Consider the following 22,519-nt stretch of genomic DNA (forward strand, 5'->3'; position numbering starts at 1 on the left):
AATGCACTGCGTTCTCGGTCACCAAGCATTTGTAGAGTAAAGAGTAGTGTTGGGTTTGCAGATTCGAGGTGAGAAAATACACCTTTCCAGAAATGTTAAATAGATTTTTAAGAAAAAGTGGGACCCAGACATGGTGTCAATTGCTAATAATCCCAGCTCCAGGGAGCCTGAGCCCGAGGGAATATGGCCAGCCTGGGCTATGTAGTGAGCTCCTGTCTACTCTGTGTCTAGTTTTGTAGCACCCATAAGAAAGGAGAGGTGAGCTCTTCTGGAACCCTGAAGCCGAATTTTTTTTTAGGGGGACAGGGCTTCTCTGTGTAGCCTTGACTGTCCTGGACTTGCTTTGTAGACCAGGCTGGCCTCAAACTCACAGCGATCCGCCTTCCTCTGCCTCCCAAGTGTTGGGATTGAAGGCGTGCGCCACCACTGCCTGGCAAAGCCGAAATCTTAGATGCAGAGTTTAGAGCATGCAACACTCCGTGCTGCACCGCTACATTTCCAGGTGTCATCAGAAGGCATCACACAATGTAAGATATACAATGCTGCCTATGTGGAAGATGACTTAAAAGCCAAGGCCATCTCTTCAGTTTTGCTGAGCAATAAAAGGGAAGGTTAACTTGTGAGGTGATTTTCTGTTCTGCGTAAAATGAGAACTTACTTTCTTCTTTTTAAAGAACTTCCGTTCAGTGGTAACAACTTGAGTGACAGCTCAGGCAGTAAGGAGAGTGCTGTGCTGTCTGGGATATTTTCCTGTTCTGAAGGCCTTGGACCATGACGCTGACTTTCATGCTGATGTGGACGAGCCCTGTGAGGTGGCAGTAATAAGCCTGCACCAGCAGCTCCTCAGCAGGTGCCTCTCTCCCTTCCTCTGCAGGCAAACATGCAGAAGACATATTCGGGGAGTTGTTTAATGAGGCTAACAAGTTCTACATCAGAGCAAATTCTCTTCAAGATAGAATTGACCGCCTCGCTGTCAAAGTCACCCAGCTGGACTCCACAGTGGAGGAGGGTAGGTAACCGCATGAAGGCATCGGGCTGTACACGATGTCGACATGACAGTACTAATTAACTCGGCGTAATCCCTGCTCGTCCCTCTGGGTAGCACACTGACATTTATCTTGTCTCTTTCTGGAAGAATGGGAAGGAAACGCCCCACAACACTTGGTTAATTAGTGATTTTAAAAAAGATGCACACATCTTGTCTATTTCATATGTCATGCTCTTGTTTTTAAAAGTAGCAGATATTACAATAAATAAGCTGACGGGCTCGTTTTAATCCAGTTTTTAAGTTTTATTTACAGATTAAAAATAAAAAATGTTAATAGCTACTTGGTCTGTTTCAGGTAAGGAGTTCTCAGTATCTTTTTAAAGATTTATTTTATTTTAAAATAATGTGTCTCTCTTATGTGAGGGTGTGTGAATGTGTGGATGCAGGTATCTGTGGAGCCCAGAAGAGGGCACTGAAAGCCCTGGAGCTGGAGTTACAGGCAGCTATAAGCCACCCAGTGTGGGTGCTCAGGTCCCTGCAAAAGCACCGAGTGCTCTTAACCTGCTGTGCCATCTCAGGCCCCAGTTTCTTTTACCGTAATTATTCACTCTGTACCTGTGCATCCTTGTGGTTTTTGGCTCTTAGAATCGAATGCTCATGGTAAGCTCTACCCTGGAAATGATGTTTCAGGGATATGCCATGTCTTGTGAATATCCTCTTCCAGGCAAGGTTTCACTGTGTTGTTTACACTGGCGTGACTCTCACCATCTCACAGGCCTTTCCTTAAAAGCCAAGGAAGCTGGGTCATACTTCTCTGGGTTGTTACTTTATTGTGATGACACATAGCATATGTGAATTATAGGTTTGATGGTGTAGGACTAGTTTGGTCACTTAGAAGATTTGTTAAGGTCAGATGAGCTAAATACAGTGCAAAAGTTGTAAACAAACAAACAAACAAAAAAAGGTGCAGGAAGACTCACCTTCCTCTGAGCAGCCGCGGCCTCCTTAGCTCACCTGTGTTTCCTAGGTCATGGCGCTTACAGCTGTGGGCCCCTAGGTCGAGAAGCTTCTCGGTCTCTCTTTCCCACCAGTGTGAGAGATGCCTAACAGGTCGCTCACAGTTGTGTGTTGCTCCGTGCAGGAATTTTCTGCAACTGGCACTAATGGTTTCTCCTAAGAGACCCAGACCTGTGTGCATGCCTGCTCTGCTCAGCTGGATCACCGTGCGCTGGCTGAGAAGGGCTGTTTAAGCAACAAAATGATACCTTGGTCCTGAAATACTTGCTACAAAAGACAATGAAGCTGTAGTTTGGCACCACATCGTAGAGGACAGTTATCTTTTAGAGGGAGGCAGGGCATCATGTTCAAGCAAGGCTTTAAAGGAACAACACAAGCGTTATTTCTGGGCCAGAGCAGAGACTTATTGGTTAAGAGCACTGGCTGCTCTGGCAGAGGGCGACCCAGGTTCAGTTCCCAGTGAACCACATTGGGTGGTTCACGACTGCCCGGAACTGGAGTTCCCGGGGACCCTGTGCCCTCTTCTGGACTTGGTGGGCATTGTGCACACAGACACATCCAGGCACGTACACATAAAAATAGGTCTCTGTCTTAAAAAGCCAGTACTGGGTCATCCTGGGAGAAGTTTATGATTCTGAGTCACACGACGCTCATCTTGTGTAACTGAGCGCGGGGACTTTTGTCTCTCAACAGTGTCACTGCAGGACATCAACATGAAGAAAGCGTTCAGAAGCTCCACCATCCAAGACCAGCAGGTGGTTTCCAAGAACAGCACTCCTAACCCGGTCGCTGACATTTACAACCAGAGTGACAAACCTCCGCCGCTGAACATTCTGACTCCATACAGGTACGCCTCCCTCCTGCCTTCCACGGAGGTCTAGGGATGCTCCGACAGGGCTAACGTCTGCTGATGTGCGGGGTGGGACCACCTGTGAGGGTGACTGCTGCGCCGTACCCGGGGAACCGAGCCTTTGCTACAGAGCTGTTGGCAGTTGTGGATACATACGGGAGAAGTGGGAGTTCTGACTTTGGTCCCCAGGCGTGGGTGTCTTCAGTGGGAGTGGTCCTTCATGCAGCACACCGGGTGTGGGTATGCCATTCCTTATGTTCAGGTTAGCTGGAAAGAAAGTGACACGTTTCATTTATAACATGGGAAAATCGTCATCCCAGCCTCTCAGCACCACCCAGGCATCTGGTGTTCAGTTGTTGCTGTGGTGGTTGGACATGTCAGGGACAGACTCCGAGAGGAAAAAAAAAAAAAAAAGAAAACTAACAGTTCCAGGCAGAGGCCACCTACACATGCTCTTATCAAGTACTGTGTGTCCCTCCTGTCACCACGGTGTTTTCTTCTCATACCTCCTGTTACCACCTTGCCGCCTCTCTCATTCTTACTGCCTCCTTGTCTTCCATCGTGGGTCTTGCCCCTCTGCCCATCTTTTCTTCCCTTTGTGCATCTCACTTCCCCAGCATCTGTTGGGCACAGTGGTGGCAGCCAAAAGCACCCACCTCCCAGAGGCAGGGCTGCAGCCGAGTGCATGTACCGGTCATGGAGAACCCTGTATGTTGTTTGTACGTGGGGGTCATCCTGACATTCCTACTGCAGGGCCCTTTGGTCCTCTTCAGAGGGCCCAGGCTCTTCGTCAGATTTGGAGTCTTTTCCCAGGATGCACAGGAGAGATTTGGAGCTAGGACAGTTGGGACTGTCACCTTTTCTTTCTGCTAAACAGAGAGATTCTCTCAGGCAAATGGGTATGGACTCTGGAAACTGACAGGAGCTAGGCAACATGTCCCTGGGCGAGGCAATGTGCCCCAGCTTCTGTGGGACAAGTGTGTTTGCTTTCCTAGAGTTCAGAGCACACATTTAAAACTGATGTGTGTGGATAGAAGCGTGTCTTCTGCCCACCCTCTTTTTTTTTTTTCCACTAATTTTTCTTTTTTGGTCCTTTGGGCACAAACTTTCTCTTGTGTGTATATATTTAACTGGCTTTGTTTCTCCTGTGTGCATATATAACAGTGGGACACTGTTACAAATAGTAAATCTCCTGATTTAATTTTGAACGTAGTATCTACATTACGTCATGACTGTTCCAAACATTAATGAAAAAAATCTTTAATTTCTTACATTTCTTTTTCCTGAGAACAATAGAAATCCTTTTTTAAAAGATCCTATTTTAGTTTTGATTATATGTGTATGTGTGTGTATGTGCGCGTGAGTGCAGTGCCTCCAGAGACCAGAAGAGGGAGGTAGAGTTACAGGCAGCTGCGGGTCACCTGCTGTGGGTGCCGGGACCTGAACTCGGGTTCTCTGAATGAGAAGTAGAAGCTCTTAACTGCTAAGCCATCTCTTCAGCCCCTGAGTAGTGCTGCTGATTCGTGAGTTCACAGTGGCTGTATATTACTGGGTAAAAGACAGGGGACTAATTTACACAGTGATTTACAGCACTGCTGCTTAGACTATAGTCATCATAGCAGTACTTGAAACTGACATAGCCACAGGAAATGAAGTTTCTTGGGAGACATTATGTTTCTGTCACATCTACACCCCATGAACATTTTGCTTTCTGAAACCAAATGGTCTTGAGTAAGCCTGAACTGACAAAATAGGACAGCGTACTTACTAGTTTCGATCGTAACTATATTGAAGTTCCCACTAGAAGCCAGTGTACACTGAGCAACCCCGCTGCCTCTGTTTGTAGTCTCCCGTTGGAAGAAACAGACTAGTTTCTTAAATACACGAGCTGTTGAAACTGGATATTTGTGAGTTGGGGGAATTTTCACAGAGGATTTATACCTAGTTAATTCTCAGTTTTCAAGATTGTAGTGTTATTTGCTTTTGTGCACGTTTCCATGCTTTTACAATTAAGGTGGTTAGCATGCCTTGTGCAGGTGTCAGGATCCAGAGAGTTAAAGTTAATGCTAACTTCCCAGTGAAGGCTGCTAACCTCTCATTGAAAGCCACTGACCACATGGTGGAGGCCGCTCACCACCCTGTGGAGGCTGCTGACCTCCCAGTGGAGGCCACTGACCACCCGGTGGAGGCCGCTGACCTCCCGGTGGAGGCCACTGACCACCCGGTGGAGGCCGCTGACCTCCCGGTGGAGGCAGCTAACGATCTTCCTCCCCTGACTTTGAATGCATTGGTCCGCAGGGATGATAAGAAGGACGGGCTGAAGTTCTACACGGATCCCTCTTACTTCTTTGACCTCTGGAAAGAGAAGATGCTGCAGGACACAGAGGACAAGAGGAAGGAGAAACGGCGGCAGAAGGTGTGTGAGGGCATCAGTGGGATGCACACGTCAGTGGGATGCACACGTCAGTGGGATGCACTCGTCAGTGGGATGCACACGTCAGTGGGATGCACACGTCAGCAGGATGCACTCGTCAGTGGGATGCACACGTCAGTGGGATGCACACATCAGTGGGATGCACACATCAGTGGGATGCACTCGTCAGTGGGATGCACTCGTCAGTGGGATGCACATGTCAGTGGGATGCACACATCAGTGGGATGCACACATCAGTGGGATGCACTCGTCAGCAGGATGCACTCGTCAGCGGGATGCACACATCAGTGGGATGCACACGTCAGCAGGATGCACTCGTCAGTGGGATGCACACATCAGTGGGATGCACACGTCAGCAGGATGCACTCGTCAGTGGGATGCACACGTCAGTGGGATGCACACATCAGTGGGATGCACACATCAGCGGGATGCACACATCAGTGGGATGCACTCGTCAGTATGCACACGGGGCCTTTGCTCGGGCAGTTTGAGGTGTTCCATCTAGTGCTCAGGTTTTCTCAGGGTGTCCTCTTTTCACACGACAATCTTGACACTAATCTAACACAGCAATGCTGTTTTTAGGTAAGTTAGACCAGATTTGTTCTCCAGCACTTGTGTGCCTTTAACAGAAGTGGTGAACTCTTTCTTCAGGGTGGTTCTGGCTGTTCATAAGTCCCGTCCCTTTGCTCTCTCAGAGCTCCTGACAGGCAGCGCTGCTGTCAGACAGCAGCGAGCTTGGCCTTGTTTGCTCATGCCGTTGGGCCCCACCTCGCTGTGACTGAGAATTTGGTGAGGTGTTTGTGAGAGATTGGGAAGTGTGTGAGCTGCATTTCTGAGATATTTGCTAGAAATGAGCCTCCCTTTGAGGAGGGTGGAGGCAGAGGCAAGCAAGAGGAATGCAAGCCAGGACATATAGAAATGGCTACCCTATTCACCATCTCGGGAGGATAGACTCACTCAGGTCAAGGGACTTCCACTTTAAAAATTGTCTCTTTAATGGCCGGGCAGTGGTGGTGCACGCCTTTAATCCCAGCACTCAGGAGGCAGAGGCAGGAGGATCTCTGTGAGTTCGAGGCCAGCCTGGTCTCCAAAGTGAGTCCAGAATAGTCAAGGCTACACAGAGAAACCCTGTCTCGGAAAAAAAAAATGTCTCTTTAGGGCTGAGAATTTAGACATACCCCACCGAGAGGTGTAATTCTCCAAAGGGAGTGTTTTCTGATCTTTTTTATTGTATACCGTGTTAAAAATCAACCACCTAGGCCACGCTTTTCATCCCAACACAGGGCGGCAGAAGCAGGCAGATCTCTGTAAATTCAAGACCAACCCTGGCTACATAGTGAGACCCTGTCTCAAAAGCACAAGCACCCAACACAAACCAGAGGAACAAAACCAAATGACAATAGCACAATACTAACAAAACAGCCACCCAGCTCGATTGACAAATACGAGCTTACGTTGGAAGAAATACTTGGCACTCCGGGATAGACAGTCAGTCATGAGGCTTGCAGCCTTTGAATGTATTGATCTAGTTAGAGTGAGAGTTGAACATGAAAGAGAACTTGAGGTTTGGAAATAGGATTTAAGAATGGGCCAGAGCTGGGCGTGGTGACACATGCCTGTAATCCCAGAACTCATGGAGGCAGAGGCAAGTGGATCTCCCTGAGTTCGAGGCCAGCCTGGTCTACAGAGTGAGTCCAGGACTGCCAAGGCTACACAGGGAAACCCTGTCTCAAAAAACCGAAAACCAAACCAAACCAAACCAAAAAAAGAATGGGCCAGATGTAGGGTAGCACTAGAACACCTGATCGTGTGCGCAGGACTTGGCTTCAGTTTTCAACACTGACAAAAGAAGAGCCGAGGAGGGTGAAAGGGAGTTGGGGTGGGGCGCCCAGCTCCTGGGAAAGGGTCTTTGAGACGTGTGTGCCAGACCACGCTCTCTGCTTATGCTCACAGCGTGGAAAGATTTAACTGGGGAGTCTGGGGAGAGCTGCTGAGTTTTAACAAAGAACTCGGGCAAAGAAGTCATGGAAGAAAAAACGTGTATTGAAGGCATTTTTGTCTGAAGCATTTTACTTCTCATTGTAAAGGGCAAACCCAGGACTTTCAGAAGGGCCTTCCAAGGCCACTTCCTGTCCTTCCATTTGTGTGTGTGTGTGTGTGTGTGTTTCTAGAAGAATCTATGTTCAATAAAAGGGAAAAAATAAATAAAATCTAGGATCTATAAATGAGGGAATACATGTGATACTTGTCTTTTGGAGTCAAACTTAATTCACTTAATATCAGAATTTCCAGTTGATCCGTTTTCCCGCGTTCTTTGCCGCTGAATTTGGTTCGACTGTGTTGACAGTCACCAGTTAGCTGTTGTGAGGAAAACTGCAGTAAAGCAGGGCAGGGAGCTGTCTGTGATAAGTTGACTTCGTGTCCTCTGGGCAAATCCCAGCAGTAGGAGAACAGGACGGTCTGGCTTTGGTCTCAGCGGACCGCTATGTTGCTTCCTTAAATGCAGGATTGATTTACATTTGCGCTTAGCAGTGTTTCTGGTCCCTTCTCTGTCCTCGTTGGCAGTGGTTTTCTATGCGAGTGCTGTTCTGACTGAGTTGAGGTGGGCTTTGGGTGTAGCTGTCATCTGTGTTTCCTCAGAAGGTACTAGCAGGGTCGCTTCCTGTGGTCTGAGTTTGCGAGCCTGTACCCTTGAGGGCTAGTGAGGTGGAGCATTTTTTCTCGTGTTGTGTGGTGTCTTAACTTCCTGGTGTGCATGTGTTGAACCATCCCCACACTTCCAGAATGAAAGGAACTTGGTCTTGGTGAGGGAGCTTTCTGCTGTGTTCTTGAGTCCCATTCGATAGCATTTTGCTGAGGATGTTGTGGCTCTGATAAGGGAATTGGCTTATGATTTTCCTTTTGGTTGCTGTTTTATCTTTATCCTGTTTTTGTATGGCTGTGTTCAGAATGTTTGGTGGCATCTCTCCCGTTCTAGTCTATGGAATAGTGAAAAGAAAAATCTGTAACTGTCTGGTAGACGTCAGCGGTGACTCCAACAGGCACCTGGAGTTTGGGAGAGATTTTTGCTTTTTATTTATTTATTTATTTTAATTACGGCTTCAATTTTGCTTTTTATAGAGGTTTAAGTAGTCCGTGTCTTCATTGCTTACTTTTGGTAGGTTATAGGTACCCAGAAATGCATCCATTTCTTTCATGTGAGCTTTTAAACATGTTGACTGTTGCTGATCTTCCTGTTTCATCTCTAAATTTCTTAATTTGAGTCTTTTGGATGCTTTAGGTTGGTTGGACCTGTCAGTCTTGTTTATTTTTGTTCACTTTCTGATTTGTTTTGTTGTTGTTATTATTATTATTATTATTATTATTATTATTATTATTATTATTATTATTATTATTATTATTCCCCAAGGTTCTAAGGTACATAGTTAAGACTTTATTTTAAAACTCTCTCTCTCTCTCTCTCTCTCTCTCTCTCTCTCTCTCTCTCTCTCTTTTTCTGAGACAGAATTTCTCTATGTAGCCATGGCTGTCCTGGACTCGCTCTGTGGACCAGGCTGGCCTTGAACTCACAGCGATCTGCCTCCCTGAGTGCTGGGTTTACAGGCGTTGTGTCACTGTGCCTGGCTGAAATCTCTTGTTTTAAAGATGTGGGCACTTACAGATAGATGTAGGGCTGATTTCATTACATCATGGACTCCTTGAGTTTACATTCTTCATCATGGAGTCGTTTCTAGTTTTGCTGGGTGTAGTAATCTGGGTAGCAAAATAAGGGTGTGCCTGAGGTGGGGGCCAACACGGACCGGCGGCAGGCGTGATGGATGGACGTCCTGGGGTTTTGTGGAAGATATCTGGAGGAGCACCCTAGGGTAGGAAGCTGTGTTGCAGAGTTTGGGGATGCTAATGCAGGCCAGAGCAGGCAAGAGAGGATTGGTACCTTTCGTATTTCAAGATGATGGCCTTGCGTGTCTCTCTGTTTTATTTACATGTTTCTGCATAGAGCTGGAGGCTGAACCATTGTGGGGAAATAACGCCCTGACCCCTGGGCATGTCAGGATGCGTCTTGTGAGTAGGAAGAGTGATAGTGCCTTCAACACCATGGCTCTGACTGTGGACGCAAATTGGCTTCCCATGGAAGCCCCTCTCCCCTTTTTTCTTTTGGATTGTGAAAGAACACACACACTATGCTCTGACTGTAACACAACCAAGTGGCTTTGAATGTGACAAAGGCACGCTCTCTCTGTGACCACCTGGCATTGCTTGGCAGACTTGTGGACATTTTTTTCAGACCTTACGCCATATGCTAAGGTGTGCATACACATGTGGGGAAGCGTTTCATCCATGTTAAATCATACCAGACATGATTTGGATACACAGAAATTATTAAACATTCATTTTATCTTAATAGCATACAGTATTCTAAAATAGAAATGCTCCATACAGTACCTGCCCTTTACTGTGTTGATGAACAGATGTTGGTTGTAGATTGCACTCTTTTTTTAAAAAATAATTTCTATTTATTTATTTTTTATGTACCTTTGGTGTTTGGTGTACATGAATATCTATGTGAGGCAGCCGGAACCACTGAAACTTAAGTTACAGACAGTTGTGAGCTGCCATGTGGGTGCTGGGAATTGAACCTGGGTTGCTCTTAACCATTAAGCCATTGCTCCAGCCCGTAAATTGCACTCTTAAAGTACTGTATTTGGATTCCTACAATGGTAGGCATAGTTCTTTAGGTAAGTTTCTAGAAGGTGAATTGCTGTTAATGAGGGGAAAGCAAGATAAGATTTGGGTGGTCCCTTTATACCACCCCTGGCCCTGGAAAGGCTGAAGACTCAGTTTGTACTGCTAGCGGGCCTTAGCCAGCCTCCAACACTGTCAGTTTGCTCAGCGCCCCATCCCATCTGCATCACGTCATCCACGTCCTCCCCAGCCACTGATACATCACGTGGGCATCACGTCATCCACGTCCTCCCCAGCCACTGATACATCACGTGGGCATCACGTCATCCACGTACTCCCCAGCCATTCACACATCCTGGGTGCATCACGTCATCCACGTCCTCCCCAGCCACTGATACATCACGTGGGCATCACGTCATCCACATCCTCCCCAGCCACTGATACATCACGTGGGCATCACGTCATCCACGTACTCCCCAGCCACTGATACATCACGTGGGCATCACGTCATCCACGTCCTCCCCAGCCACTGATACATCACGTGTGCATCACGTCATCCACATCCTCCCCAGCCACTGATACATCACGTGTGCATCACGTCATCCACATCCTCCCCAGCCACTGATACATCACGTGTGCATCACGTCATCCACATCCTCCCCAGCCACTGATACATCACGTGGGCATCACGTCATCCACGTACTCCCCAGCCATTCACACATCCTGGGTGCATCACGTCATCCACGTCCTCCCCAGCCACTGATACATCACGTGGGCATCATGTCTTTCATGTCCTCCCCAGCCATTCATGCGTCCTGTGTGCATCTTGCTCTCTACTTCAAAGCATCTAACAATCTCTGCGAATGATCCAGTCCATCTATCATCGTCTCGTTGCCTTAAATTGCAGGGAAGGTGACATTTGGTATACATATGTACACATGTACATATTTAAATATATGTAACATATGAGTATATAATATGCATGTCTAATATAAAGTTATGTATAAGATGTATCACACTTTACAATATAGATGCATTTATATTTTATTGCATTCTATAGAGACACTTGTTTATTCTGGCTTACAGACTTCCCCTTCCAGGGTATAAGCTCCTTGAGGATAGAAATTGTGTGTGTGTGTGTGTGTGTTGTGTAGTGTGTGTGTGTATGTGGTGTGTGTGTGTGGTGTATGTGTGGTGTGTATGTGTGTATGTGTATGGTGTGTGGGTGGGTGTGGTGTATATGTGGGTGGTATGTGGGTGTGGTGTGTAGTGTGTGTGTGTGGTGTGTGTGTGTGTGGGTGTGGTGTGTGGGTGGGTGTGGTGTATATGTGGGTGGTATGTGGGTGTGGTGTGTGTGTATGTGTGGTGTGTGTGGGTGTGGTGTGTGGGTGGGTGTGGTGTATATGTGGGTGGTGTGTGTGTGTGGGTGTGGTGTGTGGGTGGGTGTGGTGTATATGTGGGTGGTGTGTGTATGTGGGTGTGGTGTATATGTGGGTGGTGTGTGTGTGTGGGTGTGGTGTGTGGGTGGGTGTGGTGTATATGTGGGTGGTGTGTGTGGGTGGGTGTGGTGTGTGGGTGGGTGTGGTGTATATGTGGGTGGTGTGTGTGTGTGCGTGTGCACGCGTGGTATTGGCCATTGGTGTGTCCGAGGGCTGGCCATGGTCCCTGGGGCATGCTTCTGCTTGAGGCATGTGTGGCTTTGGTCATTCAGCCAGGATTTACTGAGTGTACACCTCACATAAAGGTAAAACAGTATGGTAAGGTCCATAAAGCAGAGTGGGAAGAAAAGGCACATAACATTTGTCATGAAAGATCATGAATGCTTGTGCAAGAGAATGCACAAATGTGCAAATGCATATGGGGGTCCTCCCCCTGGAAGAGGGGCTTGAGTGGGACCACAGTGAGCATTGAATGTGCCTTGGCTGACAAACAGGACTGGTGTAAGAATGGCTCTGTGTATGAGCAGGTAAGTTTTATCTCGTGTGTGTGCGTGTGCGTGTGCGTGTGCGTGTGTGTGTGTGTATGCCACACACCGTGCCTCAAACATAAGCATGTCCCAGGGACCATGGCCAGGCCTCGGACACACCAATGGCCAATGCCAGAGTGCACGCGCGCACACACACACACCACACACACAGAGGCGCGCACGCGTGTGCATGAGCAAAACACATGTAGCAGATTCAGAGTGTGTCAGTGAGGGAAATGATTTTTATGGACGATGTTACCAGATACTTCACACATGCAGTGAAGACCTATGTGTGAGTGTGTTAAACAGGCTGTCGCCCTAGCCAGCAGTGATCCTGTCCAAAGGCGAAGAAGGTAAGAGCCCTGGTGGAGTCGTGTTTCCTCAGAGACCCACCGTACTTCTGATGGACCTGGGGAGCCCTAGGCACGCGCTGTCCGAGACGCTCCTTACGGTTGTGGGTGTGAGCAGGGTGTGAGCGCCTCCTAGTGTGCATCAAGTTTGTTTGCTGTTCATTGTAACTGCATCTAACCTGCTGTTTTCCTTTCCCTTCTGTCTTGGCATGCTTGCTTTCTTTTCTTGGACGTCAGGAGCAAAAGCGTGTAGATGGCACCACCCGTGAGGTGAAAAAGGTTAGAAAAGCCAGGAACAGGCGCCAGGAGTGGGACATGATGGCGTACGACAGAGAGCTTAGGCCCGACAACAGGTTGTCCCAGAGTGCGCGCCACGGAGCATCCTCCGAGGGATCTCTGTCCCCAGACACTAGGTGTGTGCGTGTCACGGCCCCCCTCTCCCCGTGTTCGAACCCCTGTATTTTTGGGTTTCTGTGTGCCCTATTATGCCCTTAAAACTGATGTGTATATTTTTCTTTTAAAATAACGCACTGCTATTTGAATTTGGGTTACTTTGCACGCTTTTTAAACTGTCTTAAGTTTTCTCTTGGGTTAATCTGGAAAATGGAGTTTTAATGTGGATTCTGGACTTGAGTGACTGTCACAAATATTGCTTAGTTATCACTTACTGTGTTATATTGAATGTTGACTTTCCTTTGTTCTTTGTCATCTAACTGCGATCCTGGGGTGAGAGCAGTGACCCAGGAGGGCCTCCGTAGGAAGAAGGCACTGACAAAACAGGGCTTGATATCTCGTTCCAGATAACTCCTTACAGGCTCTCACCTCAGGACGACTTCTGGCTGAGTCTCCTTTAAAAAGCTGATAGCAGTTGAGTTAAAAATGTTTCTTGCAGGTGCAAACAGTGCAGTCAAGAGGTCATAGCTGTCCCACAAAGAGCTTCAGCGGATGCCTGGCTAGCCCGCTCTAACCTCCGGGTTGATTTCTTGCTTCTGGTTTTGCCGTGTTCCATTACTGTTGACTTACAGTCTTAAGCATTTACAAGTTAGAATTCCAGCCGGCCCTGCAGCTCAGTTGGAAGAGTGGTTGCCTGGCATGTGCGAAGCCCAGGAGCGGGGAGCGGCAGGGGGCAGGGGGCGGGGTGAGCCCTGGAGCTTCATAAACCAGGCACAGTGGCACATGCCTCTAATCCTAGCGCCCAGCATTGGGGGTGGCAGGGTGACTAGAAATTCAGGGTCATTCTGGGCTACATACCTGAGGCCAGCCTTGGGTACATGAGACTCCATCTTGAAAATAAGAACCATAACAGTGTACAGACTAATGAAAAACACCAAGGATTCATCCAGGAAAATGTCAAAAATAACAAGAAATCAAGTGTGCACCTCGTCCTGATTTCTTCCCCTTTCATTCTTTCTTCTCCTCACGTTTATGACCTCGGAGTTTGGAGCGGTCTGTACCTACCCAAGGGAACGGGTGGGTGCTTGCGAGGAGTGAGAGTCAGGGGTTGCAGGACTTTTGACGTCACCCCTGCCGAGGCCTATGAGCTCCGAAAAGGCACGCTTCAGGCCGCCTCTCCATACATACGCCCGTTACTTTTGAGTGGTCAGCCATCTCTGAGCTGTGAGTTCCAGCCTCATGACTAATGATCAGTTGATTGGTATTTTGGTCCTGGCCCCAAGGTGAGGTCCCGAGTCCCCAAGAGTCCTCATGCCAGTCATTTGCTGTTCTGACAGATAACTTAGTTGGGACTTTAGTTTTGTCACGCAAAGCACGCCCTGTATTTTCGCTCCATGTGTGCTCTGATTTAAACATGTGTAGATGGGAAACTGGTGTGTGTGTGTGTGTGTGTGTGTGTGTGTGTGTGTGTGTGTGTGTTTTAACCCCTCTGTTGAATGCGTCTCATCCTGCCACCTGGGATTGTCCTGTGACAGATACGGTGCTGATGGCCATTGGAGGAGCTTGATCCTCTCATTGTGTAGCATGGGATCTAGACAGTGTCCTCTCTCTCAGCTTGCAGCAGCAGAATGGGGCCGTTCATTGTGTCAGGATTGCTTATGTCTTGTGCTCTTTCCCACGACTCACTCACTATTGCTTACCTAACTTAGGAGCAAACGTCACAGCTCATCACCGGGCTGAGAAAGAAAGAACTTCAAGTGATTTGCAAAGTTTACCTTATTTTGTTAAAACTGTGGCCTTTTTTTTATTTTTTAAAGACAGTGTTTATTTTCTCTTTAGTTATTTGTATGTATATGTATGTGACATGGTGTGTGTGTGTGTGTGTGTGTGTGTGTGTGTGTGAGTACGGTGTCAGCAGAGGCCAAGACAGGGAGTCAGATCCCCTGGAATTCGAATTATGTATGGCTTTTAACCTCTGTGTGTGGTGGTGGTGTTAGTGGGGCGTGGAATCAAACCTGCATCCTCTACAAGAGCAGCAAGTGTGCTTACCTGCTGAGCCACCTCTCCAGTCTTAACTTTTTCTTATTATGACATCAAGCATACTTATATCTGGATATTACAGGGAAAAATTTAAATGAAATATCTATCATGACACCACTCAGAGGAGCATTTTATGTTATCTGTCTTTAGTCTTTTTCTGCGCCTGTGTGGAATTTTTTTTTTTTTTTTTTTTTTTTTTTTTTGGGTACATTTACACAATTGGAACCGTGCAGAACATTTTCTTTTAAGTTCTTTGTATTGTTGTTGTGTTTGGCTTTTATGACACAGGGTCTCGCAATGTAGCCCTGAGTGGCCTGGAACTCTCTTATGTAGACCTCAGACACACAGAGATCCGCCTCAGCATTAACGGCATTCACCACCTATACCTAGCTCTTTGACGTCTTAAGAATATTTTATATTTAAAGGTTGCTTGGTAAAAACTCGATTTTTAGAGACTCATTGTCCTTCTGACATGTGTGCATTAAGGATATTAAGGAACGCTTCGCCTCAAGTCCAATCCTGTGTATGAGGTGGGCCTGTAGACAGGGTTGTAGCTCAGCCCGGGTAAGCGAAACTCCCCTTACAGGTTGCTAGGCGTGGCTCGTTTGCCGCTGTGAGTTTCGGATGAGCAGTTGATGGAGTGTTCTCTGTGCTCTCCGCACCTAGCCCGCCTCGTTTTCTCCTATCCAGTTCTGGGCCACGCTTTAGTGCAATGGTTGTGCCCACCTGCCTCTCTGACACCCTGGGAATTGATGGGATTCTTCCACTAACGGAGCAGCCTTTCCTGCTTCCGGGACCTTAACCCACCGGTTCTGTCTGCTGTAACAGTTGGAGACCGACCATCACAGGGCCCCCCCACCCCCGTATTACCCCACTCATCGGCAGCTTCTGCCTGCCCACTCAGTCAGCCTCCTCTGAGCCCCCATCCCAGCTGTCTGCTGGCAACCCCCTGCTGCCCTTCCCTCTGCACCTGATCAGTCTACTCTGCTGCTCCCGGTGTCACCCTTCATCAGAGCCCTGTCCTGTAGAAATGTTACACCTTCCTGTCCCCATCGCTGGTGTGCCTAACTCTGTCTGGTCACCCACTTTGTCTCAACTCCTCCTGCCGTTACGCAAAACTGTTTTCCAAGGATGGCTTTGTCATTGGTACCACAGAATGAGCTGTAGGCTACCCCGTGTCTCACTGGAGGCGCTCCATGCTGTGCTGAGTGTCTGTTTCCTTTGGAGAGTGACACATCAGTGACGTGGTTACTTAGGTAGAGGGCGGGTACCATCGCTGACCTCATAGTTGCAGAGCTGTTTATGTTTTTGAAATGCACTGAAACCAAAATACAGGTCAGGCATTTCCTACCACTAAAATATTGTAACTCAGCTACCTGCTAGCACTGGGAGAGTGAACAAGACCTCTTCACAGGCCACAGCTCACAAGGTGGGGTGGTGGGGTTGTTGTTGTGTGGTAGTTAGGGGGCAGAGAAGGGGAAGAGACGTCTGAGGACTTGGTCTGCACGGGGGAAGCTAGTCACAGAAGTCCTAGAGGCAGGGATGAATTTGTATCTTCACTCTTGCTCCTCTGCATCCCCAGTGCAGTGTGTGTTTACCTGTTTCCCTTCAGAAAGAGAAACTCAAGCTGAACCCTAGCAGGACCCAACAAGTGTATGTGAGAAAAGTCAGAACCAGAAGAGAAGAATGGGAGAGGAGGAAAATGGGCATTGAATTCATGAGTGACGCACAGAGGCTGACTCAGGCAGGGAGCGCGAAGGAAGACAGGAGGCCCAGAGGGTTCGTCACCGCCCGGTTTGTTTTCTTGGATCCCTGCCCCAGGTCAGGCTTGCTTTAGCATCACCACCAGAGGATGCACAGCCCCCGGCCGGCTGTCCCGGAACCCATAACCCAGGCGGGGATGCGTGCCTCTTACTAACGTGGCCTTCCTCCCAGCTCTGCAAGCTGCCGTCATCAGCCCCTTTCCAAACTGATCACTAACACAAGGTCTCCACCCCTTTTACAGCTCGGCTGCAGCGCTTTGCTTACAGTCCAGGAAACCCATCACTGTTGCTTTTCCTTCTTGGGGTTCAATACATTTCTGCCATTTAAGAAAAGTGTGACTCACTGTGCATTTTACACCACTCTTTCTCTTCTTGCCGCTAACATGTATCCACCCGCTGTTTCTCATTGTCTAATTACAGGCTGTCACGTTTTTATGGCCTCTGAAGGTCCCTTGTTGATCTGAGACACTGTTTCTGAACCAGTGGAAGTTGTCAGACAGCATTGTCTTCATAAAGAAGGACAGGAAATGCTGTGAAAAATGAGCCTCTGCTGGTTCCTACTTAATCCAAACCTGAATCCATGTAACGCTGGGGCTTGCTGCTTAAAACCAGTTGTGCTGTTGCTTAGAAACTCTCACCAGGCTAGACCTAGCTGATCATAAAAGAAATCAATGTCTCCCCGCTGTGCACTGACTGGCAGTGTTGTTGTTGCGTGTAGACGTGCACCTGCCTCTCAAGGGCGTTTTTAAAACTTGGTTTTCTCTCACCCCCCTTCCTCTAAAATCAGGTCGCACGCATCCGATGCCACAGACTATTCTTACCCTGCTACGCCCAACCACTCTTCGCAAGCACAGCCAGTGACCCCTTCCTACGCAGCAGCGGGTGATGCCCAGCTGCACGGAACCACAAACCAAGGCGCTGAGCCCGAGTACCGGCCCTCGTCCGCCTCAGCGAGGCACATGGCCCTCAACAGACCTCAGCAGCCACCGCCTCCACCTCCACCCCAGGCCCCAGAGGGGCCCCAGGCCTCCACGTCAGTGGCTTCGGCCGACTATGGGTAACCCCTGTTCTCTTCATGTTCGGTGCTGTGCTTGAGTTTGTGTCTTGGTAGAGTTTTATCACATATAGTCGAGAGTGACTGGGCATAGTGTCAGAGCCAGTTCCTTCTGTGGCCACATCTCAGGGGGACAGTGTGTTTGTGTCCGTTCCCCTACTCATAAACTTACTCTAAGACAAGGCATCAATAAAGGGTAAAATGCTTATTTATGAACCTGACCACACCCTCAAGTTTCTCACTGAGCGATGACATAGATGATGCAAACGTAATGTCACTCCTTGCCACTTACCCTGTAGTCCAGCCTCTGGCTCCAGAGCGTTCTGCTCTGTGCCGTCTTGTTCTCTGACCTGTGGATTAAATGCTGCCACTGGCTCTAGACCCTTCCTGACCATGTGTTCAGTAGTGTGAGCCCCTCCCCTTTATTCTGCTAGGTTGTCTTTAGCTCGTTGAGACTTAGTTTTTAAGATGTTCTCAGGCCGGGCAGTGGTGGCGCACGCCTTTAATCCCAGCACTCGGGAGGCAGAGGCAGGCAGATCTCTGTGAGTTCGAGGCCAGCCTGGTCTACAAAGTGAGTCCAGGACAGCTAAGGCTAACACAGAGAAACCCTGTCTTGAAAAAAAAAAAGATGTTCTCTAGTGTCACCATTCCAGGGGACACCCAGGAATGCTGAGTAGAGCAATGTGGCTTCTCTCCCAAATGCTGCCCTTGCTTTCTAATTGTGCCCACAGCATGAAAGAGGAGACCTTGTTGTGTGAGTGTCCCCTGCCCTTTGGCCTTGGCTAAGCTGGGGTTCCTAGAGTGTGTTTTGAGGCCACTTCATCCAGCACACAGAGGGTTTGTGCCTTGGGGTGTTTGACACACCGTTGGACCCCTTCTCCTTGCAGGGCCTATTCGGGCAGGGCCAGGGAAGGTAGCATCGCCCCAGCCTCTGTCTCCTTGGCTGCAGAGCTCTCCTGAGACAAGGTCATGGGCTACACAGCTTTGAGATGCCCAAGTGGAAAAACACACTAACCTTTTGCTGCTATCAATGGACCCTAGCCGTCCACAAAATTCACCAGGCTTTTCTTTTTTTTTTTTTTTTTTTAATTTATTTATTTATTATTATGTATACAGTGCTCTGCCTGCATGTAAGCCTGCAGGCCAGAAGAGGGCATCAGATCACATTAGAGACGGTTTGTGAGCCACCATGTGGTTGCTGGGAATTGAACTCAGGACCTCTGGAGGAGCAGTCAGTGCTCTTAACCTCTGAGCCATCTCTCCAGCCCTCACCAGGCTTTTCAAATGGCCTTTTAAGGCACATTTCAGTGGGTTTTTCATTGTCATGATGAATAACGTACAACTGGGAGAAAATGACCCCCCAGAGTGGACACTTGTACCCTGCGGTGACTCCAGTCTGGCTGGCAGCAGCTTGCTTTGTGTCTGAGAGGATGCCTAATAGAACTAAGAGCTAAGTGGCCCTCCCTGGTTACTTGGGTGACTGTCTTTTATCTGTTCCTCAGGATGCTTCCAGCACAGATAATTGAATACTACAACCCCTCAGGACCGCCGCCGCCACCTCCTCCACCCATCATCCCTTCAGCACAAACTGCCTTCGTCAGCCCTCTCCAGATTCCTGCACAGCCCCAATTCCCAGCCTCTGCCAGTTCCACATACCCCACCCCTCCTCACCAGCCCTCCCCTGGGCTCCTGGCCACAGCCCCGCCACCTCCAGGCCCCCCACCTCCCCCACCTGGTCCCCCGGGCCCTTCTTCTCTTTCATCCTCCCCAATGCATGGTCCTCCCGTGGCTGAGGCAAAGCGCCCAGAGCCTGCACAGCCACCCATAAGTGACGCGAGAAGTGACTTGCTGGCTGCCATCCGGATGGGTAAGTGCAAACTCCAGGTTCACAGTCGCCCTTTCCGAAGAGACTGATTTGTGGCTCAGCCAGCTACACTGCCTTCGAAAGATGGCTGGGCATTTCATCATTTGTTACTTTCTTAAAAAGTTGGAATTCTTTTACAGGTAGCATAGAAAGACATTATAATAAAAAGTTAAAAATTCAGGAAAGCTATACTTGACAAGAAGCCAGAAACTAGACAGCAAACAATAGGTTCATTAATAGCACCTTCCTCTGCTTTCTACTCCAAGAATAGGAGAGAAAGTGACCTCTCAGCCACGATTCTGTTATAACCAAATCTAAGTCTACACTGGACTGTCACGGACTCAGCTTGAAGTGCTAAGCCAGTGGCTTTTAGCAGTTACCGACTGTGCCAGGAAAAAGCCCTGCCCTCACCCCCGAGCCCAAGCACAGGAGAGGCATCACGTGTGCATCTCTCAGACTCAGCACAGGGAGCCTGGCCCCTGGATCCTGTTCCCTGCTCCGCAGCCTCCCAGGGAGACCTGTGCATTGTACCATTCACCCAGAGTGACTGGGGCAGCTATAACAGGCTGTGGAATATTCTGAGCACTCCTCATGCCCTAGGGAACATAACAGACTCCTGGTCCCAGTTTGGTGGATGTAACTGAGGGAAGGTGCTGGTCCGCAACCATAGGACTGCACTCTGTTAGCATCCGTCCAGCTGCGTCTGCATGAGCTCATTGAATCAGGCCTGTGTACACATAGCTTATGCACACACACACACACACACACACACACACAGAGACTCATGCATGCACGCATTTTTTTCTGAGTGCTTCAGGAGTTACTTGGTTCATAATGGTCCTACACTACTAAAATAGATAGTGTGGTTATTTTTTTCCTGAAGAAAACATCAAGACCAGAAGTTACCATAAGGTAAATACTATTTTCCTATAAGTATTCAAATGCCACCACTAAGCTGGTCTAGTGGTGCCTTTTTCCTAGCTCAGCATCCAAACACCCGCTGCCTCATTTGCCCCCATTTCTATTGACACCTAATCTGGAGAGTTTTGGGATCTCTACATTTATAAGCTCCCCACATGTAGAGAACAGACACAGGTTTTTGGACGGTGTGTGAGCGCCCATGTATGGCCGATTGGGAGAGCTTGTTCCAACATTGTCAGGGCAATTAGTATGTGAATTTCTTCTTCTGGTTTGTTACCTTGCCCACTAAATCTGCAATTCTGTCCAAGGGAAAGGCTTAAAGTGGTCTGCGTTAACACCCCCCCCCCCCCCGCCGCCTATTTGCTACCAAGCGGCTGCACCAGCAGCTGTATTTCCTTTCTATTTCAGCAGTAGACTGAGCACACACATGCTTTCCACCCTCAGATGCTCACAGTCTTGTATTTGGAGACTCCAGTGGAAACAGGGAAGCCCTTTGGGTGTCCTTTGCTCGGGAGCAAGCCAACCGGACTGATTCTTTTCTCTGAATCATGTTTCCAGGAATCCAGCTGAAAAAAGTTCAGGAGCAACGTGAGCAGGAAGCCAAGCGGGAGCCTGTGGGGAACGACGTGGCCACCATCTTGTCTAGACGCATTGCTGTGGAGTACAGCGACTCAGACGACGACTCTGAGTTTGACGAGAACGATTGGTCCGACTGAGTCACAGGGTGGGGAGGGGGGGGCCAAGTGGCAGGTGGACAGCCAGGGCACCATCTGGAAGTGTGTTAGGAGCTCATGTGACCTCTTCACCCACTTAGTGGTGTTTCCTTGTAGCTTTAGGAGACCTTTTGTACTAACAGTGTGACGCTGCCTCTGCACACCTTTCTGGATTTCTTGAGTATTTACTGCGTAATACTAAAGTGCCACTAAACACAGCACAGCGTGCTGCCTACCAGGAGCCACGGCTGTAACTAGTGCATCGCCCTGAAATAATAGCCTCTTGCTTCCCTCTCGGCCGTGAGAATCTTCTCCTGTCCATCCCGCTATGATGGACTTGCCATGTGTCCGTGCAGTTGCCCTGTGTCAGGTCTTTGCAAGGTGAATGGCTGTGTGTTGCAGTGATGTCTTCCAACCAGTAGGTGATATGCTTTACTGTTTCTTTCCTTTGCAAATCGGATTTCAGGAACTTGGTTCTGGAGGAGAAGGTTTAGCAAACCGGAGTGCGCTTTTTCCTCTGTTTGCATTCTTGCCCTGTGGCTTCTGAGTGAATGTGCGTGCTCCGTTGTTTCCATTATATGGCACTCAAAACAGAGGGCCCCCCTTTTCACGCAGGATCCCTGTGGGTACTCACGTGGAAAGTGCCCACTGGTGTCCTTTGCAGACGGAGCTCCCCTTAGCGGCTAGCCCTGATAGCATGGGTACCAGTTAGACAGGCCACGTGCAAGCTGCCTGGGCTCTGCAGAGCTTGCACGGCACAGCTGCTGCATCGGGTCCCCTCCTACCCTACCCAGTGGCGATGAGACCTATACGTTTTATTTCTTGGGACTCCCTGCTCCTCTGTTCACCACGGAAAGAAATGACTGTGCACCTTACTCCCCTTGCTCATGTCTTAGGAGCTTGGGTTTAGCTGAGAGACGCTGCCAGCTGTTCACGACCCACGGTGCTGTGGCTGGATTCGCACTCAAGTCTCTCAAACAGGGCCCTTCACCCCTCCTGAAGCACAGCTGTCTTCTCTCATGTTGTCGGCACATTAAAAAAAATTTAAAAGTACCTCACAAGATAAACTTGATTTAGCCAGTTGCCACTGCAGAAAATGCTGACTTCCTCTCTGCCGCCCCATCCCTTTTGCCACGTGACGATTCCTCAGCCCTGGCTTAGGCAGAAGCCTGGGGTCCTGGAGGACAGTGTCTGTTCTGCAGTTCTGGAAGGACAGCTGCTCATTTAAATAAGTCACTGTGGCACCCCCCAGCTTAGGTTAAAGATAGGGCCTCACAGATGCTCTAGGACTCTGATTCCCCAAGGGCTCCTTAGGTGACATTTCAAATGGGCTGCAGCTCTTAGTATCTCTCATTAGACCTGGGACGACATTGTGTCAGCTGATGGAGAGTGTCAGGGGTGGGTAACAACAGGTGGTGTTTGCTCCTGAGTTTGGGGGATGTTGCCAGCTGCCCACATCCCCTGCTATGAGTAGTCATTTTAA

At 48.7% G+C, this 22,519-nt stretch overlaps 1 protein-coding gene across 2 annotated transcripts in view; it reads left to right on the plus strand.

Moving 5' to 3' along the window:
* Wasf3 (WASP family member 3) overlaps window positions 1-22,076 on the plus strand; it is a 52,332-nt gene extending 30,256 nt beyond the window's left edge. Inside the window, exons 3-9 of one of the 2 annotated variants that reach the window (XM_051162887.1) lie at window positions 875-1,009; window positions 2,699-2,852; window positions 5,154-5,271; window positions 12,526-12,701; window positions 17,272-17,541; window positions 19,041-19,405; window positions 20,882-22,076. In XM_051162887.1, coding sequence (XP_051018844.1) covers window positions 875-1,009; window positions 2,699-2,852; window positions 5,154-5,271; window positions 12,526-12,701; window positions 17,272-17,541; window positions 19,041-19,405; window positions 20,882-21,039 — 1,376 coding nt within the window. In that variant the 3' untranslated portion in view covers window positions 21,040-22,076. Of the gene's footprint in view, window positions 1-874; window positions 1,010-2,698; window positions 2,853-5,153; window positions 5,272-12,525; window positions 12,702-16,333; window positions 16,501-17,271; window positions 17,542-19,040; window positions 19,406-20,881 lie in introns of both variants that reach the window. The other variant, XM_051162888.1, reaches the window with a different exon arrangement.
* The last annotated feature ends 443 nt before the right edge of the window (window positions 22,077-22,519 follow it).

The sequence above is a fragment of the Acomys russatus genome, chromosome 19 (assembly GCF_903995435.1).
Source record: "Acomys russatus chromosome 19, mAcoRus1.1, whole genome shotgun sequence".
Lineage (NCBI taxonomy): Eukaryota > Metazoa > Chordata > Mammalia > Rodentia > Muridae > Acomys > Acomys russatus.